The sequence below is a fragment of the Scomber scombrus genome, chromosome 1, assembly GCF_963691925.1.
Source record: "Scomber scombrus chromosome 1, fScoSco1.1, whole genome shotgun sequence".
Classification (NCBI taxonomy): domain Eukaryota; kingdom Metazoa; phylum Chordata; class Actinopteri; order Scombriformes; family Scombridae; genus Scomber; species Scomber scombrus.
This window is the reverse complement of record NC_084970.1, coordinates 1,582,811-1,602,571: the sequence shown is the minus strand read 5'-3', so window position 1 is coordinate 1,602,571 and position 19,761 is coordinate 1,582,811. Positions and strand designations below refer to the sequence as shown.

At 38.8% G+C, this 19,761-nt stretch overlaps 1 protein-coding gene across 1 annotated transcript; it reads right to left on the bottom strand.

Annotated features, from left to right (window-relative positions):
* Positions 1–400: 400 nt before the first annotated feature.
* Positions 401–19,406, bottom strand: plekho2 (pleckstrin homology domain containing, family O member 2). The gene is made up of 7 exons (XM_062419106.1): positions 19,277–19,406; positions 8,445–8,594; positions 8,201–8,323; positions 5,055–5,159; positions 4,791–4,889; positions 3,601–3,921; positions 401–3,497 (listed from the first exon to the last, which is right to left on the bottom strand). Exons 1-7 carry the CDS (start codon positions 19,283–19,285, stop codon positions 2,151–2,153), a joined length of 2,154 nt encoding a protein of 717 aa, XP_062275090.1. The 5' UTR covers positions 19,286–19,406; the 3' UTR covers positions 401–2,150.
* Between the last annotated feature and the right edge of the window lie 355 nt (positions 19,407–19,761).

The window sequence follows — 19,761 nt, the reverse complement described above, 5'->3', positions numbered from 1 at the left end:
GCACACTCATTAAACAAATCCACATTCTCAGTTTGTGATACAGAGCTTGAGGTTCTCAAACCCAACAGCATCACCAAGATTACTGTGTCAAGACTCTCTTGGCTCTATTCAAAGCCAAAGATACAGCTAATTTTACAGGCAGAGTAGTAAATACTCCTCATGACAAGTGCATGTGTAAAATCTGTGGAGTGTTCCTTTATTCTTATATCAGAATACTTAAATTAATTTTATGCCATGTGATTAATTAATGATTTGATGGCTTAAATTCATTAAATTAAGTTATAATGGGCAGCAGGCTAAAATAAAGTGTTTCAGTTAGGTCTGAAAAAAGTAAAACTCTGAGATGCGAATATAGAAGTACTACCACATTAAAGACATTAAACATAAACGGACAGTTTCCCTTTGTTTATTTGGGCAATAGCAAATTTGATCAAAGAGTACAAAATAAGCTAATGTTGAATGTGTAAAATCGTACATAATCTAAGTTGCATGGCATGTTGACAATCATCTTTATAACCATAATCAGATCCTTTCACAAAGCACCCTACATAAAATAATTTGAAATTGTTCAGAGTTCATGATTCAGAGCAAGTATCTCCCAACAAAACAAAATGTAAAACTGATCTGTAAAACAGTTAAGTGAGCGCTAAGAGGTCTGCTAATATGACTTTCTTCTCTGCTATTTACAATACCATTCAGGCATTTTAATTCATACCAAAACTGTAATCCTTATATGTCAAAGGCAGTTCAACTACACCTTGATCATTTTTTTTAAACATTTGCTTTAATCACATGATTAGTCTGAAAAGACTCCTGAGCTATGTTGGTACACTTTTTCCTTATCAACAATAAACACTAAAAATATATGTACAGTATAAATTCCCTCATATAAACTATGCTAGCAATTATGTGCTATCTGAAAATAGGAGAACAAGGACTATGAAGTTCAGTAAACTATTACAACTGTTCTGTAATTTGGTATTACCATTTTTAGTATTGCTAGGTCATTATATTATTAATTCTCAAATTAGCTGCAAAGTAATTATTCTTGAAAATAGCTAATATTTCATGTACAACAAAAAAAGCAACAACACACAGTAGAACATTAAGCATGACTTTCAGCTGTAGAGAAAGTTAAACTAACAATAATTGCACTTAATTAATTACGAGCGAACAGTTGCACGTGCTGCATAAATAAGAAGGACCTCCGTCTTGTGACTCAGTATACCAACTGTCTGTTCACAAAGCCCTGTGCTCCTTACTTACTGTTACTACACCTGTCAAGCTTTTTATCCTCGCGCAGGACATAACACTGTTTACAATGATACCTGTAGCACATATGCAACTTGAAATTTTTAAACAGTGGGTCTTTGATTTTCAGACAGAGGTAGACAAGTGCGGCTTTATATTTCCAGCCGGCGACTGTCAATTTTTGATTTTATCGGCTGTAGCTACCCAGCTAGATAAGCTAGCCTAAGCTCTGTGAGATGATCAAAAATGCTGTCTCTGGTCAAAGTTCCTCGCTGTTACAAGAGAAAAGGCTTTTAGTATGAGGAATAACCAGTATGTTAAGCAAAAAATAATGTAATTTCAGGTAACACCGACCAGAGTTGCTGGAGTGTAAATATACCCAAATCAAAGTAAGATCAGGATAGGCTAATAGCAGCTAGTGGATAAGTATAATAGTATCCAGAACTGCCTTTCACACAGTGGGTAAAAAGGACATAGTTGATGTGCAAGTTGTGAAGGAGGGGTTTTTTGTAACCTGTAACCTTACAACCTAATGTCGCTCTGCTTGGTTAAGCTACGCTACCAAGCTAGCATGTCTAGCTAACTAGCTCTGGCTAAGCTAGTTAGCCAGACATGCTAACAGCTGCTGCTAACGTTGAAGCAGATAACCACTATTTAATTCAATATTGAATTTTTGGTTTTGATTTTGGAAAGGCTAAAAAAGACATCCAAAGACCATCCAAACTCTGCAGAGTATCACATTTACGTACCACAGTCTGATTTACCCTGTGTGAAGAAATCCAAAGCTTGACAGGCCTGCTCTGCCTAGTTACATATGCTAAGCTATGATCAGACAATCGCTGTTCAGTGGAGGGATTCAACAAACAATTCATTTAAAGTCAATCTGCTGTGACTGACATTCACCAGCTGTTCCTGTTGTTTAAGTTCTTTGCAAGTTTCAGTTTCTTGACCTCCCTGAGGACATTATCGGCCATCTTCAGCTTCTCCATGGCCTTGGCCAGCAGATCCTCTGGCATGCCCTCCCCACCCTTTCCATCCTGGGACTGGGACACTTTGCTCAGGAGCTCACCCGTTTTTTCCATCTCCTGAGTCACCTCAGTCTCAAGTTTCGTGACGTCATCACCAGGTGCCCCGTCACTTCCAGAAACAGTTCTGCTGTTCTGTCTTACCTGAGCACTGACTGGAAAGTCAGACAACAGATCTCCAATGGAGGCCGACTTAGCCTTAGATGAGGGTTTGAGAGGAGCAGTGGGCCGTGGGCGCCGCATGGGAAAGACCTTTGCAGCAACTTGAGGCTTGGTTGCAGCTTGTGCTGGCTTTAAATTAACAGAGATCTGAATCTCGTCCTCACAGGCATCCAACACATCCAAAGCAGGGTGGCTTCCTCTCATTGCAGCTGTGGAAGCCGCCAATGTGTCTTCAACAGAGCCTTCACTGTCAATGTCTGAGTGCTGACCACTATCTACAGATTTCTCCTCTGCCTTTTTTTCCTTCTCCCCAGGCAAGTGGCCGAGCAGAGGACTCAAACTGAGACTGTCAACCACAGGGTCATTTAGAGAGACCACCACTGCGTGGACTTCAATCTTAGATAGTGCCTCTTCTGCTTGGATAGAGGTATTTGAGGCTGTCTGCACCTGTGAAGTAGGTTCTTCTCCAGTTCCAGTTGTGTTGTCTTCTATGAGTGTATTGGGTTCATGTAATTCTGAGGGCTTTTTCTTGAGGCTTAGAGGAGGACTAGGGCTCTTTCTAGGTGTCTCTGTTTGAGACTGTGAAACAGGCACTTGTGGCTCACTGTTGGGTGCCTGGTTTACTGTCTCCCCCGATTCTTCTTCACAAACCTGTCCTTCTGTGCTTGGAGTTTTATCATCTCTAACACTGGGCAGAGCTTCATCTGTTCCCACGGGTGTTATGGTCGTCTCCTTCTTATTGTCTTCTTCTTTCTCCTTATTCTGATCAGTTGTGCCTTGAACCTCTTGGTTTGGCTCTTCAGCAGGAGGGGGGGGTTTCTTCTCTTTGGAAGGAGGGGTTGGAGGTTGGGCGTTTGGCTTGGACTGCAAGGCCTCTGCAGGTTCGTTCGTGGAGCTGCTCGTGGGTTTGCCGGGAGGGGTTGGTGGTGGCCCTGTCTTCTTTTTGGCATCAGGACTCTTTTCAGACATCTTCTCAGTTTTAGCCTCTTCTGTAGTTTCTTCAACAGGAGACGAAGAGGGCTTGGCTTCTTTAGTTGGGGGCATAGGTGGCTTCACAACCTTAAAGACATAAAAAGATATTGTATAGTCTATGTTAACCAAACAGAAAGATACACAAATATTTCTGCCTTGTATGATAAGACGTATATATTATTATACAGACCTTCTTATCTGAGTCATCACTCTTCTCAGCTCCCTCCTCAGGTGTTGAAATCCATTTAACTTCTTTGACAGGGGGCATGGGAGGTTTGATGACCTTTTTCTGGGGAGAAACCTCTGGCTCAGTCTCAGCTACCTCCTCAGCCAATGGTTCCAGCTGTTTTTCTGCAACGTCCTTGGCATTGGACGGAGGCATGGGTACTTTTTTTGCTTCTTTGGCGGTCTCCTTGCCATCAACAGTAGCCTGATGGGTCCCATTAGGCATTATGGCATTCTCAAGATCAAGATCTAAACGCAGGATACCATCAGATGACACATCAGCTACCTAGAAGGAAAGACATACAATTTAAATAAAATCTGGTATACAATAACTGGTATACAATAACCTAATAAAAGCTGTTATACAAATATGGGTGACGTCATGTCGTAAGTCCTTTTATTTTGTTTTGTTTTACAGTCTATGACTTTTCCCCAGTGAATGTTTCTTGAGTGGCTCGTTCAACAAGCTAAGGTGCAGGACAAGATATGCTCATTTTTGTGAGTTAAGAAAACAAGACTTTAGCAGGAAAGCTAATGTGGGTTATTCAGAATCTGTGACTCTTGTGTTGTGTAGCAGGATGCTGTTAAGCTCAGTGTGACCATCTGCTCTGTCATTGTCATTTGATTTGATATATGCAAACAAGTTTTCATCTATGTAGACGGATATTGAATTATTGAAAGTTCTCCCTTTTTGTTTCCTATTTTTTCTCCAAGGAGAACAAGTACAGAGCAGATATGAATGCTGTAGTAGACCTGTGTCTAATAAAAGCCTCTTTCAAATAAAGGCCTGGTTTTCTCTGCAGTTGAGGTAAATAAAGGTCCCAGCAACTACTTAAGAATTTAGGTTATATTGAGCTTTGAAATTCTTATTCAATAAAACATTTTAACTTTACGCAAGAAAAGTGTCAATCTAGCATGAAACAGGAATGATTTATTTAAGTTTAGACATTTAACAGACACTCTTATCCTGAATGACTCACAATGAGTGAGTAGAGAAGTGTTGCAGGTATTCACAATCACACCTACTGTGAACCAATAAGAAACCCATCCAAACGACTCAAATCTACACCTTTTGGAGCTTTTAGGACTAGAGCTAACCACCAAGTGACTGTTACACACAGATGAATGGATTCTCAAATGCACACACACACAAACCTCTTTCATGTGTATCCTGGTTGGTGGCCGGCGGTTCCGGTTCCCTTTGGGTCTTGATCGAGTAACATGCTCTAAATCACTGCCTTCAACAACCTTCACCTGTGAAAACATTGAGTTCATTCATTCACCTTTTCACCTTTTTCACGCTTCAGTCCATCTGAAGCGTTTAAAAGTTAAGCATGTATAAAACTAAACAAAGATGTCACTGATTGGCATAAAGAGATACCTATGATTCTGTGTGAGTGACACGGTTCTTTACAGTACCTCATCAAAGACTTTGTTCTTTGCTCGATTGATGCCATCATTCAGGGCTTTAATCCAAGCCTCCTTCTCCTCTGCATTCTGAGTTCTGAACTTCAAATCATTGACCTGTCAGTCACATAAAGCAGGGAAATAACTTGTTTAAGACCTAAATACAGAATAGTTATTTAAAATTGGCTAAACGTATGATCATTTGATTTTACCAAACCAAGCACTTTCTTACATACATTTCTACTTTCTTTTAATAGTCATACATGTCAATCTCATGGTGTAACTAGAGCTAAACTCAGTGGATCACCAAAGTAATGAGGGTTCATCCACTGGGAACCATGAATGTCTACACAATATTTTATGGCAATCCACAGTACAGTTGTTGAGTCAGTCTGGCCCTAAGTGGCTGACCAACTGACTTATGTTACCATCCCTAGAGGAATGGTGCCAGCATGGCTAACAACAAGCTACTGATGGATAGACATAAGGAAAAACTGAAAATACAATATTATCAATGTGCAATTGGTCACTTTAAAGGTTTGTAAAAGCGTTACTTTTCTTTTACAGAAGATGTCATTTCACAGTGAGAAAAACAAGAGAATGTGAAGAAGCTATACTTAAAAACGAACTCATATTTCAGAAGTTGTCTATGTTTTCTCACATAAGGGCCTTTAACACTGTACTACATGTAATATGTCTTCGCTAAATTCCCTGTAACACTCATTCTGCTTCTTTAAACTGTAGTAAAGCAACCACAGATGGTTGGTTGGTTCTGGGCCACACTGCTGCTGCTGCGCTGCTTATAGAAAGTCTTTTTGTCTGTTTGGCATCATTCAGCCATACAGAGACAGAGCTGAACAGGGTTACCCCGGAGAAACCAAGAGGCAGCCAAGTAGCTCTTCACATCCTGGTCAGACCCTCTCACTTCATTCACACTCAACAACAACAATGGAATAGAAGCTACCAAAAGATTCAGGAACCAAGAGTTTAACAAATAGCGGATTGTTTTAAATGCTAATTTATGGTATCTTAACTCATGAAACAATCATTTGTAGCTATATTCCTATATGTTTCAAAATGACTTCCCTTTATTCAGTAGATATCACACTTTCATACACATGTCATCTACCAAATTTTATTTGCCCTTTTATTATTATGTTTATGACAGTTATTGCTTTCTTTATCAGTAGTATCTCCCCTTTTAATCATGTTATTACAATGAATCCATTGTTTCCAATCAGTAAAAACACCACTGTGTCCAGGCAGAGTACAATTCTTGGAAGACATTGAAGGTAGCAGACTCAGTTACAATTGTGCACACTGCTGTCTGACTCATTTCTCAGTTTGGTGACTGCAGAATGGGGGAAAAAGTGACACGTGATTGTGTAATGTGCAATGCTCTATGTTCTTTAAAAAGTATGTATACCTCCCATTCACTCACTAACTCACATAACCGAGCTGAGGTCTATTTCAGAAAGCTGCTTTAACACTGACTAGATGACTTATGAGATGGAAAATTCAGTTACCCAAGTTTTTGGTTCCAGAACAGCTGATTCGAGTCACTTCAATCAACTCTGAGTATGTTCACTCTGAGTTGAGCATGTACGTAGTGAATGAAACATGCCATTGTCAGTGGAGCTCCAAATAAAAAAAGGTAGAGCCTCTGTTATACTCCAGTGGATGTAGAGATATTAATGCATCTGTATAGAGATGGTGCACATTTATCTTAAAAAAAAAAAGAGCCTGACTCAGAGTGGGAATCGTGTCAATAAGTAGAATCTGACTGTGTATCAGGCTGCATCGACACTGAATTTAAAACATATTTGTTCAGCTTTAATCTGACGGGGACAACTGAAGATTAAAAATATAATCAAAAATGTAAAGTATACATCAAGACCTAGAGACGTGACTGTAAGCTTGCAGTCAGGATTAAAACAAATTAATATTATGCACCTTATTAAAAAAAATCACTTTCAAACTACATTCTTATTGCAGAAATATGAACACATCTCCAATATTATGGAAATAATGTTGCATCAATGCGACTGATCACATCATGAGTAATACATAACTACCTTGAATCTGAACAAAGGGGTAGTGAAACCAAAGAGTATCACATCATTGAGTCCCTTTAGCAAATGTCAACAGTGCTGCAACACTGTGTGGCAGCAGCAGTGGTATCAAGCTTAGAAAGGCTTGTTGTGTAAAACTAAAGGGTTCAGTTAGACTGGCAGGTTAAATATAGGTCTTGAAATGTGTTAAGGTGCCCTTTTGCAAGGCACTTAATTCCCAGCAGCTCTAGAGGAGTTAAAACTGTGGCAGGCTTTCTTCGGTAGGTGTTTTGTGAAAGCGTTACTGTAAGCAGCTTTAGTGCTTACTACTTACCCTGGATACATAATTATCATTTAAGAACCATTCAATTCATTTGTTAGAGCCAGTGCAAAATCATAAATACTAACCACAATGAGGAAGTAACACTCTTACATAGTTTACTACATCTAACAGCCTGACTGAAACTGTGCTGAACTTTAGTCGGAAGTACTGAGAAAAACAGGCCTTCCATCTCGTATTTCAATGTGTCCATATGTTCACAGTCTAAATCATGAGTAGACTGGTGCATTAACCTATCTAAGAGCAGACATCAAAATAGAGATAGCAGTGGTCTGCAGATAACTGACACAATAATATTTGTTATCGAGAGTTATCGAGCAACGCTTCACTAAAATTAGCCACCAGACGCTTGTCACAACACACCAAGTACATAAGACTGTAGCAGGAAAACCCCTAAGTGTACTTAATTAAGCAAGTGAGTGTTGCACTAGGGGTCCAAGCTGTGAACCTACCCTTACTACAGGATAGTTCAAACACAGCAGAAGACATTTTTGTGACTACCCTATTCTTTTTTTAAGTACCATTAGCATCACAAAAAGGGTAAATAAATCCCGCTAGATTGCTAAAGAACCCTTTCGTCACACCCTTTGTTGCTGTGGCAGTGCAGTGATTTCTCGATGAGCTTCACACTCCAATCAGCTCCTACCAGCCTGATTTAAACCCTCCTCACACCTTCAGTCAGTGTTTGGTTGCCCCTCATCCTCTACTGTTGCACTTTACATAATACACAATGTTCCCCCTTTCACCAATAGCATCTTTCAGCTCACCTTATTTCCAGACTTGGGTGATCGAATCATTATCAGTCTTTGCTTCTTACTGAAGGAGCTCTTAAATTCGTGACAGTCATCATAGTTTTCCAGGTCAACCCTCTCTAAGCAATTCTGCAGGTCCTGTAACACAAAGAACAGTTACATTTTTCATTCAAATTAAAAAATACCTGTAATGTCTATGTAGCCACAGTCTTACATAGTTATTCATTCTGAAATAATGAGTGCAGCAGAAATACTATACCTCATTTTCATAAACCACCATCTCTGTCCTCTCCACTTGGATGAAGCGGTCCTTGTAGGTCGCCAACAACTTGGCGGGGGCCTTTTTCACCCAGCCAGCCTTACCCAGGAACTTAGGCACTTTACTCTGGGCCGGGTCTTCTTTCGCACCCTACGAGAATACAGAGGAAGGAAATCACACCTTAACCCATGCCAGAGTGCAAGCAGATTGCGTGTTATCACTTTCATTTTGCAGTTTTTACTTACTGGTATTGCACAGTACAATATGACAATAAAGAACTGAGGTACTTTAAGTTTAATAAGAAATCTGCACTTTAGTTCCACCCAGAACATTTTAGCAGTGCACCACTTAGTTGTATCTTTTATCAGAGGAAATACAGAATTCCAAATTCATTAACATCCAAAAGGCATTTATTTTTATTGCAGACTTTAGCCAAGGTTTCCATTCAAAGTTTAACCAAACTTACATAATATTGACGTAAAGAGAATGCAAATGAATGTGCATTTCCACCGACTAACATTACAGAATATTAGGAGTTGGTTCATCAAGATAAACACATGCTGGGCTCTAATCTCCAGTTGGTGGCATTAAACTACTGCAGACAAAGAGTGCACAACACAATGACATAATTAAAAGAGCTCAAACTGTGAAAAACGATGACATTTCGATTTGTTTCATGTATTTATATGGGTTTCCTAACATGTTTCCTGACACATAGATGCGCTTCTACCCACAAACACACCATCGGTGTGTGGGCTGGCCACATAAAAGCTGTTAGAGAGCCTCAAGGGCAAATATTTGCTTTTGGGCCCCTGAAATGTATTCAGGAAGATGCACCATCTGAGTCCAATATAAATCAAAATAATTAGCCAGGGGCCTGGGAGTCGGCAATTTTTGTTTATGCAGCCATGCAGCCTACATAGAAAACAGTGTGTTAAGTGTTTGTGTGTGATGCACTTTACAATGATGTTGTTGCACTACTCAAATAATGTTACAGGTGAGTAAGTGTGACTGAGTATCAGAACTCTACAATACTTATTTGACCTCAATCTATAATGCTCATGAACTGGTTTTTATACTTACAGTAATTGGTTTTAAGTTATTTACATAAAATAAGCAGTTGAATGCCTTTATGTTTCAACATAGCTTAGTAAACCCACTCCTGTGATCTGGGGAAGTGTAATCAATCATTTCCTCAATTTTAAGCAGAAGTTGTTTTTTTATTTACAAAAAAGCTTCTTCCATAACTCCAGATCCTGCATACTGTAAGTCTTGAGTGACTCAGGAAATGCACCTATACCGAGGCTGTGCAGAAAGTGAGAATAGCACAAGTTCTGCTTACAGTTTGATGTTATTACATAAGTTAGATTTCAGCAGATTTCACTTCATCTGACCTTTACTCACAGCTTCAAAACACACCCACTAGTGTGATTTATAAGGAATCTGTAAAACAAAAACAAAGAGAACTGAAATACTTAACATACTGAAAATGTGCCGACTGCAACCAAGTTCCACTGGTACAAAACAACATCAGTGTGAATGAAAACAATGTTCACCATCAACAGCCATGCTTACACTATTCCAATTTTAACATAAAAGAGAAAATGTCCAAAAGTTGTCAAACCACTGCTCCAGCTTAAAACACGTCTACACTGTCTGTATGTACGGTCTGTGACACACCACAATATTAAAGTGTAGTGTACATTTAACACTATAAAGGGTTAGCTGTTAACATCAGCAACCAGCCCAAGCTAACTTCACTATTGACAATATTCAACTTCTCATAAACACAATTCTTCATGTGTTATCAAAGACTGAATTTGGCGTTACTTTAACTCTCTATGCTAAGGAAAAAAAGTCTCTATAATTATCAATATAACTCATATTATTTGTATTTTAGCCAAAATATCTAAATGTGAGGCTTACACTAGCATGAATAGTAGTAATAGAGTAGCTGCAAACTAAGCTAGTTCTGTCTTAGTGACGATTTTTTTTTTTTTAAACTGTTTTTCATTTAATTATCTTCACTCACGGAGAAATGCAAAGATATTTTAGAGCATTGTCTGGATACAGTGGTGGGAAAGGATTCCAGTGTTATTTATGTATCAAAAACACCCATAACTCTTCAAACCACTCTCCAACACAACCCACTTCTGCTCATCCTTATTGTATTTTAAAACACACACACACACACAGAGAGAGAGAGAGAGAGAGAGAGAGAGAGAGAGACATTATACAAGTTGATGTAGTTGTGACTGCAAAATATGAAAAGATAGCTAGTATGAACTCTTCATGACTGTTACTGTGTATTAAGATATGTATGGAATCAGATTTGTGTCAGAATGATCAAGCAAAACTTTTTAAACATCAAACAAAAATAATAACGAGCTGTCACTCAAAAACTCATTAGCCAAAGGAGGCGCAGCCTTAAAGAACCTGCCCACGCGAGTGTCAGGGAGCGCAAAGGAGAGAGCTGGGAGAGCAACCGCAAAGCTGTCAGTGAGAAAGAAAAAGAGAGAACTGTAAACAAAAGGAAATGTTATGAAAATAGCAAAAGACCAATAGTTTATATGATTACACAGATCATTTGGTTGCTAGTTATACGTTTTATTTTTGAGATGACTTTTTTTTTTTTGCTTGGATGATTTTTATTCTCTCTCAGATTATTATTTTTTGTTTGATGTTTTAAAAGTTTTGCTTGATCATTCTGACACAAATCTGATTCCATAGACATGATATAAAATATATATTATATTATATATTAGAAGGATTGGTTTGAGACGTTTCTATGGAATTTTGAATATTTTTACCCTGAACATGTGTCACTATTGCAAACTATTGTAACCTGCTGTGAAACCTCTAACATACAGTATATATAGACTAATGGAGTCAGCTCTGTGTAAACCCAGACACTCATTTTTTCATGGTGACTAAAATACTAAGTGCAGGTGTCTGCAAAATTCACAGCCTTTGTTTCTGTTGGAGGAACTTCCACAGGATATCTTTTTTTTTCTTTTTTGGGATTAGGTGGGAGGTCATCTAACTGTTTTTCCACTTTCACTGTAACTGCAAGCGTGTCCCAGCTTGGTAAACAGCAGTGCAGCTGCAAAGAGAGGAACGCCAAGCAGGAAGGGAGAAGACTTTCCAGGCAGAAAGTGAGAAGGACAAAAATAAAAAATAAAAAAGGTACCGTAAAAACCGTTGCAAAACCGCTTCAAAATGATAATGCAACCTCTCCACAGAAAGACAAAGCAGCCTCACTGTGCGGCCCAGAAATTCACCCTTGGCCATAAAGTTGTCCATGTCATATTCTGACATGGTTGCACATGGAAAAAAAAAAAGTTGGATTTAGGTGGGACACTCCAATACACAGAGTAGCTCTGACCAAACCCCTTACAACAGGGCGGTAGTGAGATGTTTCCATTACTCAGGGCTCAGCTGACGACTATAGCTCTGCACTGTGATATCAGCTTGTAGCTTCAGCTCCAATTTTGGACTCTTACAGGAAGTGTGCTCTGCACTAAAGCACAGACCTAACCATACACGTTCCCCCAAAAAACCACAAAGATATTTGTGCCATCTATTAACTGTCTTATTTGTGGTCTCATGGGTAGAACTGAAACAGGTCAAACATCATCAGCCATTGTGCAGATCTATTAAAAGTCACACGCACAGACAAATGAGCTTGGTAAAGCAGTTACAAAATTATAAAATGCTGAAGCTACGGTGTCTCAGCAGGCTGGGTTTTTAAAAAAGGCGAGGAAAAAAACAGCGGAGGGTTTTGTGGAAGAGGCACACCTTAGCAGACATGTGTTTCTGATGAAGTTTTAGGTCAGGGAGCATCTGGCATTCATTGATTTTCACGCTGACCTGCCCAGCTTGAACTCACCACAAGCCTCACTGGAGCACATTTTACCCCCACTAACCCCTTTCTGCTAGAGCTGGGAGAGGACAGCGTGGATGGACCAATATATTGTTTTGCTAATATCACCAACCTGCTATTGGCTTAAAATAAAATGTGCAACACAGGCCAATCAGATGTCTGCAATGTCTTGCCTTACAAAAGCTACACACAAAAAACACAAATGTGCAAAGGAAAAAAAAGTCCTAAATATGAATTGTGGGGATTCCACTTCCAGTTTTGTGAACAGCCAAATGTTCTGTAATAAATGATGGGAGTGTCTAACACAACTGCAGGGGATGATAAAACTGTCCACACCCTCCTATCACAAACACATTCATTGCTAAGAATTGCGTTGTGATTTTTAAATCACATTTTGTCTTGTCTTACAACAAGCGTTAGGAGCCCAAATGCATTTTAAAACAGATTTTCATGTTGTAATCATCCCTCCTGTTCACATATAAATATGACAGATCACTTTCAAATGTGCTTTCAGTGTAAGTGATGGGGGACCAGATCCACAGCCCAAAAAGTCAAATTAAGAGGGTATCTTCCAAAGTTGGAGCTTTTTTAGTTCATAATTCCTTCTTTCTGTTACTATCCCTCCATCCACATGTTGCACTAAAGAGACTTTCACTTTGGAAGATTATGCACTTAATTATATGAATTTGGATGACTGAAGCCTCAAATACACTTCAGATAAAGATTTGATTACATCATTGCACCTCCCTTCCATTGAAAGCATATTAGGAAAGGATTGATTAAGTCTGAACAAGAGGATTGATTACAGCAAGCGAAACTTATATCAATGTGCATGTAATAAGGTGTCTGTATTATTTTATCACACCAATAAAAATACTACTGTGTTTGCCAACAATAAATAATAAAAAACACTGACATGCATATAAATTCTGTCAATCGTTATGCGTTTCATTTTAATAACACTCCACGGCAGAACATGTACACCAGCAGTATGACACAACCCCAAAGCTTCCTGACTCATTCTTGGACTCATCTTGACCTTGACCACAGAACCGTTAAAGGGTTAACAAGCTAGGTGCTAAAAGAGTGTCGCCAGTGTTTCTTTTTCACACACGGGGAGGAAATCTATTTTTATAATGCTGTCAGGGCCATGTGAGAACATTTATGCGTGCGTTACCAATACACCTTAACGCTGACATTATTTCTGTCATTACAAAAGTCTACTACATAGCCTGGTGTAACCGAGCATCAATGGTCAGGGTCACTAATTGTTTTAGCTGTCATTTCCATAGCTGTCCCAAGCAGAACAGAACACCAGGTCGTGCATGTAAGGAAGAAGCCTCGTAAACAGACAACATTTTTGCAATTTCACCAAAAGACGATGGAGAATAAAGCGATGCCTCCCTGCCTGATCATGACTCACTTTATCATAACTTCCTGTATTTTGCCTTGGTCACCACATTTTATTAGTATGTCACAGCCAAACAATGTGGAGGATAAACCTTCTACTGACGAGCGAAAAAATCCTAGATAAAGATAGAACTGCTGACATTATGCCAATGTATTTTTGGGATGATTTTTTGGTTGTTTTGCTCTGAACATTGACACAGAAGCTGCTGTTGAGGTTGATAGGAATATTTCATTTTACAGTTTTCACATTGATAACATAGATGTGTTGATTTAACAGTTATTCCTCTACATGGACTTACAAGAACCTGTACATTGATCTACTCCACACTTGTCCACATTTTTCTGGGTAGCTAGCCAGCTATTTACAAGGATGACTTTCCTATTCTTAATCTCGCCTACAAAGCTCTGAATGCTCAATTCTATCTCCAACTGGGTAAGCAGCCGTTGAGAACAACACCAAACTTAAAAGCGTGAGTAAACCTGAGATGTGTCACAGCTCCAAAGCTGTAAACATCCAAACAACATCCAAAAAGTTCTTCCTTTTAATTATTGTGACAATTGGATTGTCTTTTTTCGCAGAATTGGCTGAAACTGCCAATGAAATCAGGGAAAAAAACATATTAAAATTATGACATACTAAAAGAGTTATTGACTTAAATCAAAGTTAAAACCTGTGTTACTTTTTTGGCCACTTGGGGCAAGCTATGAACAGTTTTTGTCTGTGAAAAAGAATTTCCCTCTGGTGACAATAAAAATCTATCTATCTATCTATACCTTCTCAAGTTTATATGGCAAATATGTTAGCTAAAACTTTATTATTTAATAAAGCTGTGATAATTAGTAGTATTATGAGCATTGATCAATTAGTCAATCAAGAGAAAATAATCACTAACTATTTTGATAATTGAATCGCTTCAGTAAGTTTTTAAGCTAAAATACTGAACATTAGCTGATTTCAGCCTCTCTAATGTGATGAGTTAATATTTTTCTTTCATGCACAAAACCCAACGAAAATCACTGTTCTATCCTGATAGAACAGTGATTTTCGTTGGGTTTTGTGCTGTTGGCCAGTCAAAGTAAGATACATGAAGATGTAATCTTTGACTTTGAGAAATTATAATGCACATGTTTCACTATTCTTGAACATTGTATAGACAAAGCATCTATATTCTCAATTGAGAATATAATAAGCAATTTGATAACGGAAATAGTCAATAGTTGCAGCCCTACATATCTATACATCCACACTACACATCGAGAAGACACAAAGCAACATTATCATTTCATCATAATCTAACATTTACTCTTTCTTTAGTTCTGGTTTTGTCTTAGCCGACTCCTGAGCTAACGTAATCTTACGGCTGTCTGGTGCTGAGCAGGTGTATTATCAGAAATTTTCCCCTGAAAACAGCTGACTGCTGCTGCTGGATACCAGCTCGATGAGAGCTGAGAGACTGAACCAAAATGGTAGAGTTACAGGATGAACAAGCAAAACAATGATCTGATAGATGCTAAAATGCTCTGAAGAGCTGAGAAAGATGCAGGGGAATTAAGGCCATAAGCAACTAAAGCCAATAATAAAAGTCCTAATCTTAAAGTAAACTCCTTTGCAGTAAGTAGAAGTAATAAAAATATACTTCAAGAGAATCTTTTCCGCATCTTTCAGTCTTTTGAGGACCTCTTATCCCAATAAGGACACAAATTCCAGAACACATGCACGCATTCACTATTGAGGACTCTGTTGAGGACTTTTTCATAAAGGCACTTTCCCAGAAACTGCCAGTGGTGCCCCAGTAAGATGATGCATACACACACATACATCCATTATGTGACAGAGGCCTGGATAGCAGGGCGATTATCAGAGAGGGTTAATTGTTTTCTGCCTGACACATAATGTGGCAGTCTGTTTCGGGTCAGGCAGACACGTCACACTATGCACTCTAGGTCAGTGGTCTGCTGATAAAAGGGTGACTCACAGAGCTGAGACAAATGACAATCGTGGAAGGGCTTTGGTGGTTTTTGGGGGTGAAAAATTAAGAAGCAGAGCAGGACATGACACGAGTAAAAAATAAAGAAACAGATAAGAATCAAACGGCTGTTAGTAGGCAGGCAGCCAAACAGTGGGTTTTCATACTAGCACACAGTTTTAAATACCTCCAAGCACCTAGTTTCAGTTCGGCTTTAGATATTAGATCACTCTACCCAAAGATAAATAGTTTAAGTATTACTAAAGTCAAGCTGACATTTTCATTTGTCCTCATGTACTGAGTAAGTAAAATATCAATTATAATAACACTGCAATTACTGTGCATATTTTGTCCACTAAAAAGAGGATGACGCTATTTTTCATGGAAACAGGATGGGTGGGCGTCTTCCACACTTTCAGCTTCCATGGTGACCTACTGATTGGTACGTCAATAAGCCCACGCAGAGCTGGCTTTGGCATGAATCATTACGGACGACCCATCATGCAATTAAATTTGTATTTCACTGGGAAAGTGGAAGCTAATTAGTCTACACTGTCAGTCAAAACCATCAATTCATGCCTCCTGGTGAACACTACAGTTGAGAAATAAATTAGACTTAAGTCCTATTTATCAGATCAATTTGAGTGCGTACAAGACAATTAATCCTGCATGCACACAAAAGTTAGACACAAAGTCCCACAAGGTTCAGTGTTTGGGCCAATGCTATTCACTTAATGCTTCTTCTAGGTAATATTTATTACGAAACATTCCAAAAATATTCACTGTTATACAGATGATACCCAATTGTATTTATCAGTGAAACAAGATAAATCTAATCAGTTACTAAACTCAGTTAACCATCCCTTAACTAACTATGCCTTAAAAACTTTGTCCAAGTCCAAACAAACACTACAAATATACAGTATATTTTCATTTCAGCAACTGCCGATTATTTTGATCAATTATGTTCTCCATTAATCGATTAGTCGTTTATAGGGCTGGGGCGACGCAAAAAATGTGCCTCGACGCATCGGACCAAAACAACGAATGACGGCAGCGTGTAGCAGCAGCGAAAAGTTGACAGCGAAAAGAGAGCTTTTAATCAAGAATGGACACTCTGACCCATCGTCTAGACAGAAAGCGTAGCGTTAGCAGCATGTTTAGAAGATCAACAGCGAGTGTCTACACAGGAGGCGTTCAGGTACATAGTTAAGTTTTGGAAGTGCTCAGAGCCCAAAATACAATGACTGTAGCTAAGCAGCACATAAAATGAAGGAAATGCTTCCATAGGCAGTTCAAAATCACTTTGTCTCATCTATCTGGAGAGATTTTGGGAGCAATACTCTGAAGGGATGTATTAAAGAAATGTTAAATAAATATTGAAATGTTATAAGAAATCAATGTTTTTTGATACTCATGATGTGTAAATTGCTATAGTAATCAAATTATGGGAAAATAATCGATAATCGAAAAAAAAAAATCGTTTAGGTAATTGAAAAAATGATCATTTTGCCCAGCCCCTAGTCGTTTGGTCCATAAAATGACATCCCAATCACCTACAGCCCAAAGTAATGTCCTCAAAAGTCTTGTTTTGTCCACAACCATGTATTCAGTTTACTGTCATAGAAGACAAAAGAAATACTAGATGTGGAGCATTGACATACTCTCACATCTCTGCTGGATCCTTTTCAGACAGTTTCAGTCCCCTTGGCTCTCATCCATCAGCTTTCTGGAAATCCCCAGCCAAACTGGTAAATTACTCAGGTTTAGGTTAAGAGCAAATGCACAAAAAATCTGTTCTCTTCAACTATCACCAGCACCGCATTTAATGTTAATATCTGCTGTTACCTATCTGTCATTACTCCTGTCATGTGCAGTGTAGTTTGAGGGTTGTTGAAATAATGGAGACATGACACAAAGTAACTAACTTTTTCTTAACAGACTGAGCTGCTTTCTATGATTTAAATGTTTCACAAGAAAATTTAAAGTTGAGGTTATTATTATTATATGTTAAAATGATGTCAACAGTTTGTCGAACATTTGATCTGAGGGCTGATGGATGATGCCGAGTGCAATGCAGGACTCGACTCTCATCACCATTCTCTTGAAATACTTAAAAATATGGAAATGTGATTGGTGCATTGCTTAATGTGTATACCTGACATGTACTAAGCCTCTATTTATAACTTGCTCGACCTATAGCCTCAGTATGACTAACATATTTCCATCCAGCAACATTTAATTTTGATGAAGTCTCTGCTACAGTTGGCTCTCTTCGCATTATTACTGGCCAACACACTGTGTTTATGGTGGAAGATGCATGAGAATAAAGGAGAACTAATAATTTACATATGGGTTGTGGCTATTTCAAGGTTTATAAGCTAGTCCACAAACTCTGGACTTAAGAGTGACTCACAAAAGTTGTGACACAAGGAAAAAAATATCCAAAAAAGCAAAAGTAAACTGTGAGATTGTGGAGACTGGAACATATGGTAACTAAATTAAACAGTTATTCTGATCACTGTTACAATCATAGGGCGGGGTTCTGCATGCTTGAGAACGCTTGCAACAAGTTCCTTGCATGATGTAGTATGACTGTGCTTGACTTCCTTTTTCAAGTAAATTGGCTTCCTCAAAATGCCAAATTTAGCATGACTGTACCTATGCCCCTTGTGTATACAAAACCTTTTCTGATGCTGTATCAAATGTGTTCATTATTTTGAGTAGATGCCACAAATCAAACTATACATCTATAGTGTGTCTTGTGATGAGTGATAATCTGAGTTTCTCTGAACAACGGCGTCCCGAGCATCATTCACACATACGTCAAATCAAACAAATCATTGGTTGTTATGAAAATTAGAAAGGTTATTACACCTATCTTAACACTTTTTCTGACACATTCACCAACCACTTTGAATTCGGCATAGGTATAATCCACCATGTATATGATTTGCTGTGTGACAATTTGTATTATGTCAATCCTCTCCCATCAACAAGTAGCGTTACAGAGCGACAGAGACGTAATACGTAACGTTGAATATTGAGTCAAAAAATGAGTTAAATCCGGATTAAAATAATGCCGAATACACCACAGCACTTTTGTGACTCAGATATTATCTCAACCTATATTTTAAACGTCGCGTGCTCACATCCACACTTATTTCAATATCAAATTGAGTGTTTTTTAAATGGAGTTCGCAGCACAGACTTCATCGCATTCCCCTTGTGGAATCTGACCAACAAGTTGTTGCAACACATTGACAGGTGGGCAGGTGCTTGTGCCAAATATTGTTGACTGAAGACGAATGCAGCAGACAGCTTGCTATCACCTTAAACAACCCAGCAACTTGTTTCTTTAGTTTTTGTAGGTTAGAGCCCCGCACTGCCACCTTTCTCTAGGGGCCTTAACTTCACTTTGCTCAGAGAACTTTCACTGCTGCACCGTTACTTTCTATCATCACATACTGAATGTCTACTGGAATGTCCACTCTCACTGAAATACTTTTTACTTTTTACTACAGACAACAACAAAAAAACAGGCGCCATACACAGTGTGACTGACTACTCACATCTTCCATGATAAAGGAGCAGAATCCGTTATGTGAGAGCTCGGAGCCTAAAATCTCTCGACGTCGCTCTTTATCCTCGCCTGAAACTGTTGACTTGTGTCCTGATGGTCGGCAGATGACACATTTCCAACAGCGCTCGTAACTGATGAGAATAAGGAACTGTGTAGTTTTATGACATCAAGGGTCGTCTCTTTTTCCTCTTTTGCCTCAGAGAGGTGGGGGGGTGGGGGGGGGGAAAGTTCGAAGAAAAAAGTTTGGTTTCCGGTTTAAGTCCCTTTACACTCTTGAATGTGTCGAGGAGGAGCCTGCGTCTGTGTGCATCATCTGAGGCATCCTAATTCAGACTCAGCACTCCAGTAGCAGGCTAGAATGTTTGGACTCTACTTTTACTGCTGTGTATGCATCGACTCACCGCTTTTCTCACTCCTGATGAGCAACTCATTGCGTTACAGCTGTTTTTACTGTTACTACAATCTGCTGCAGCA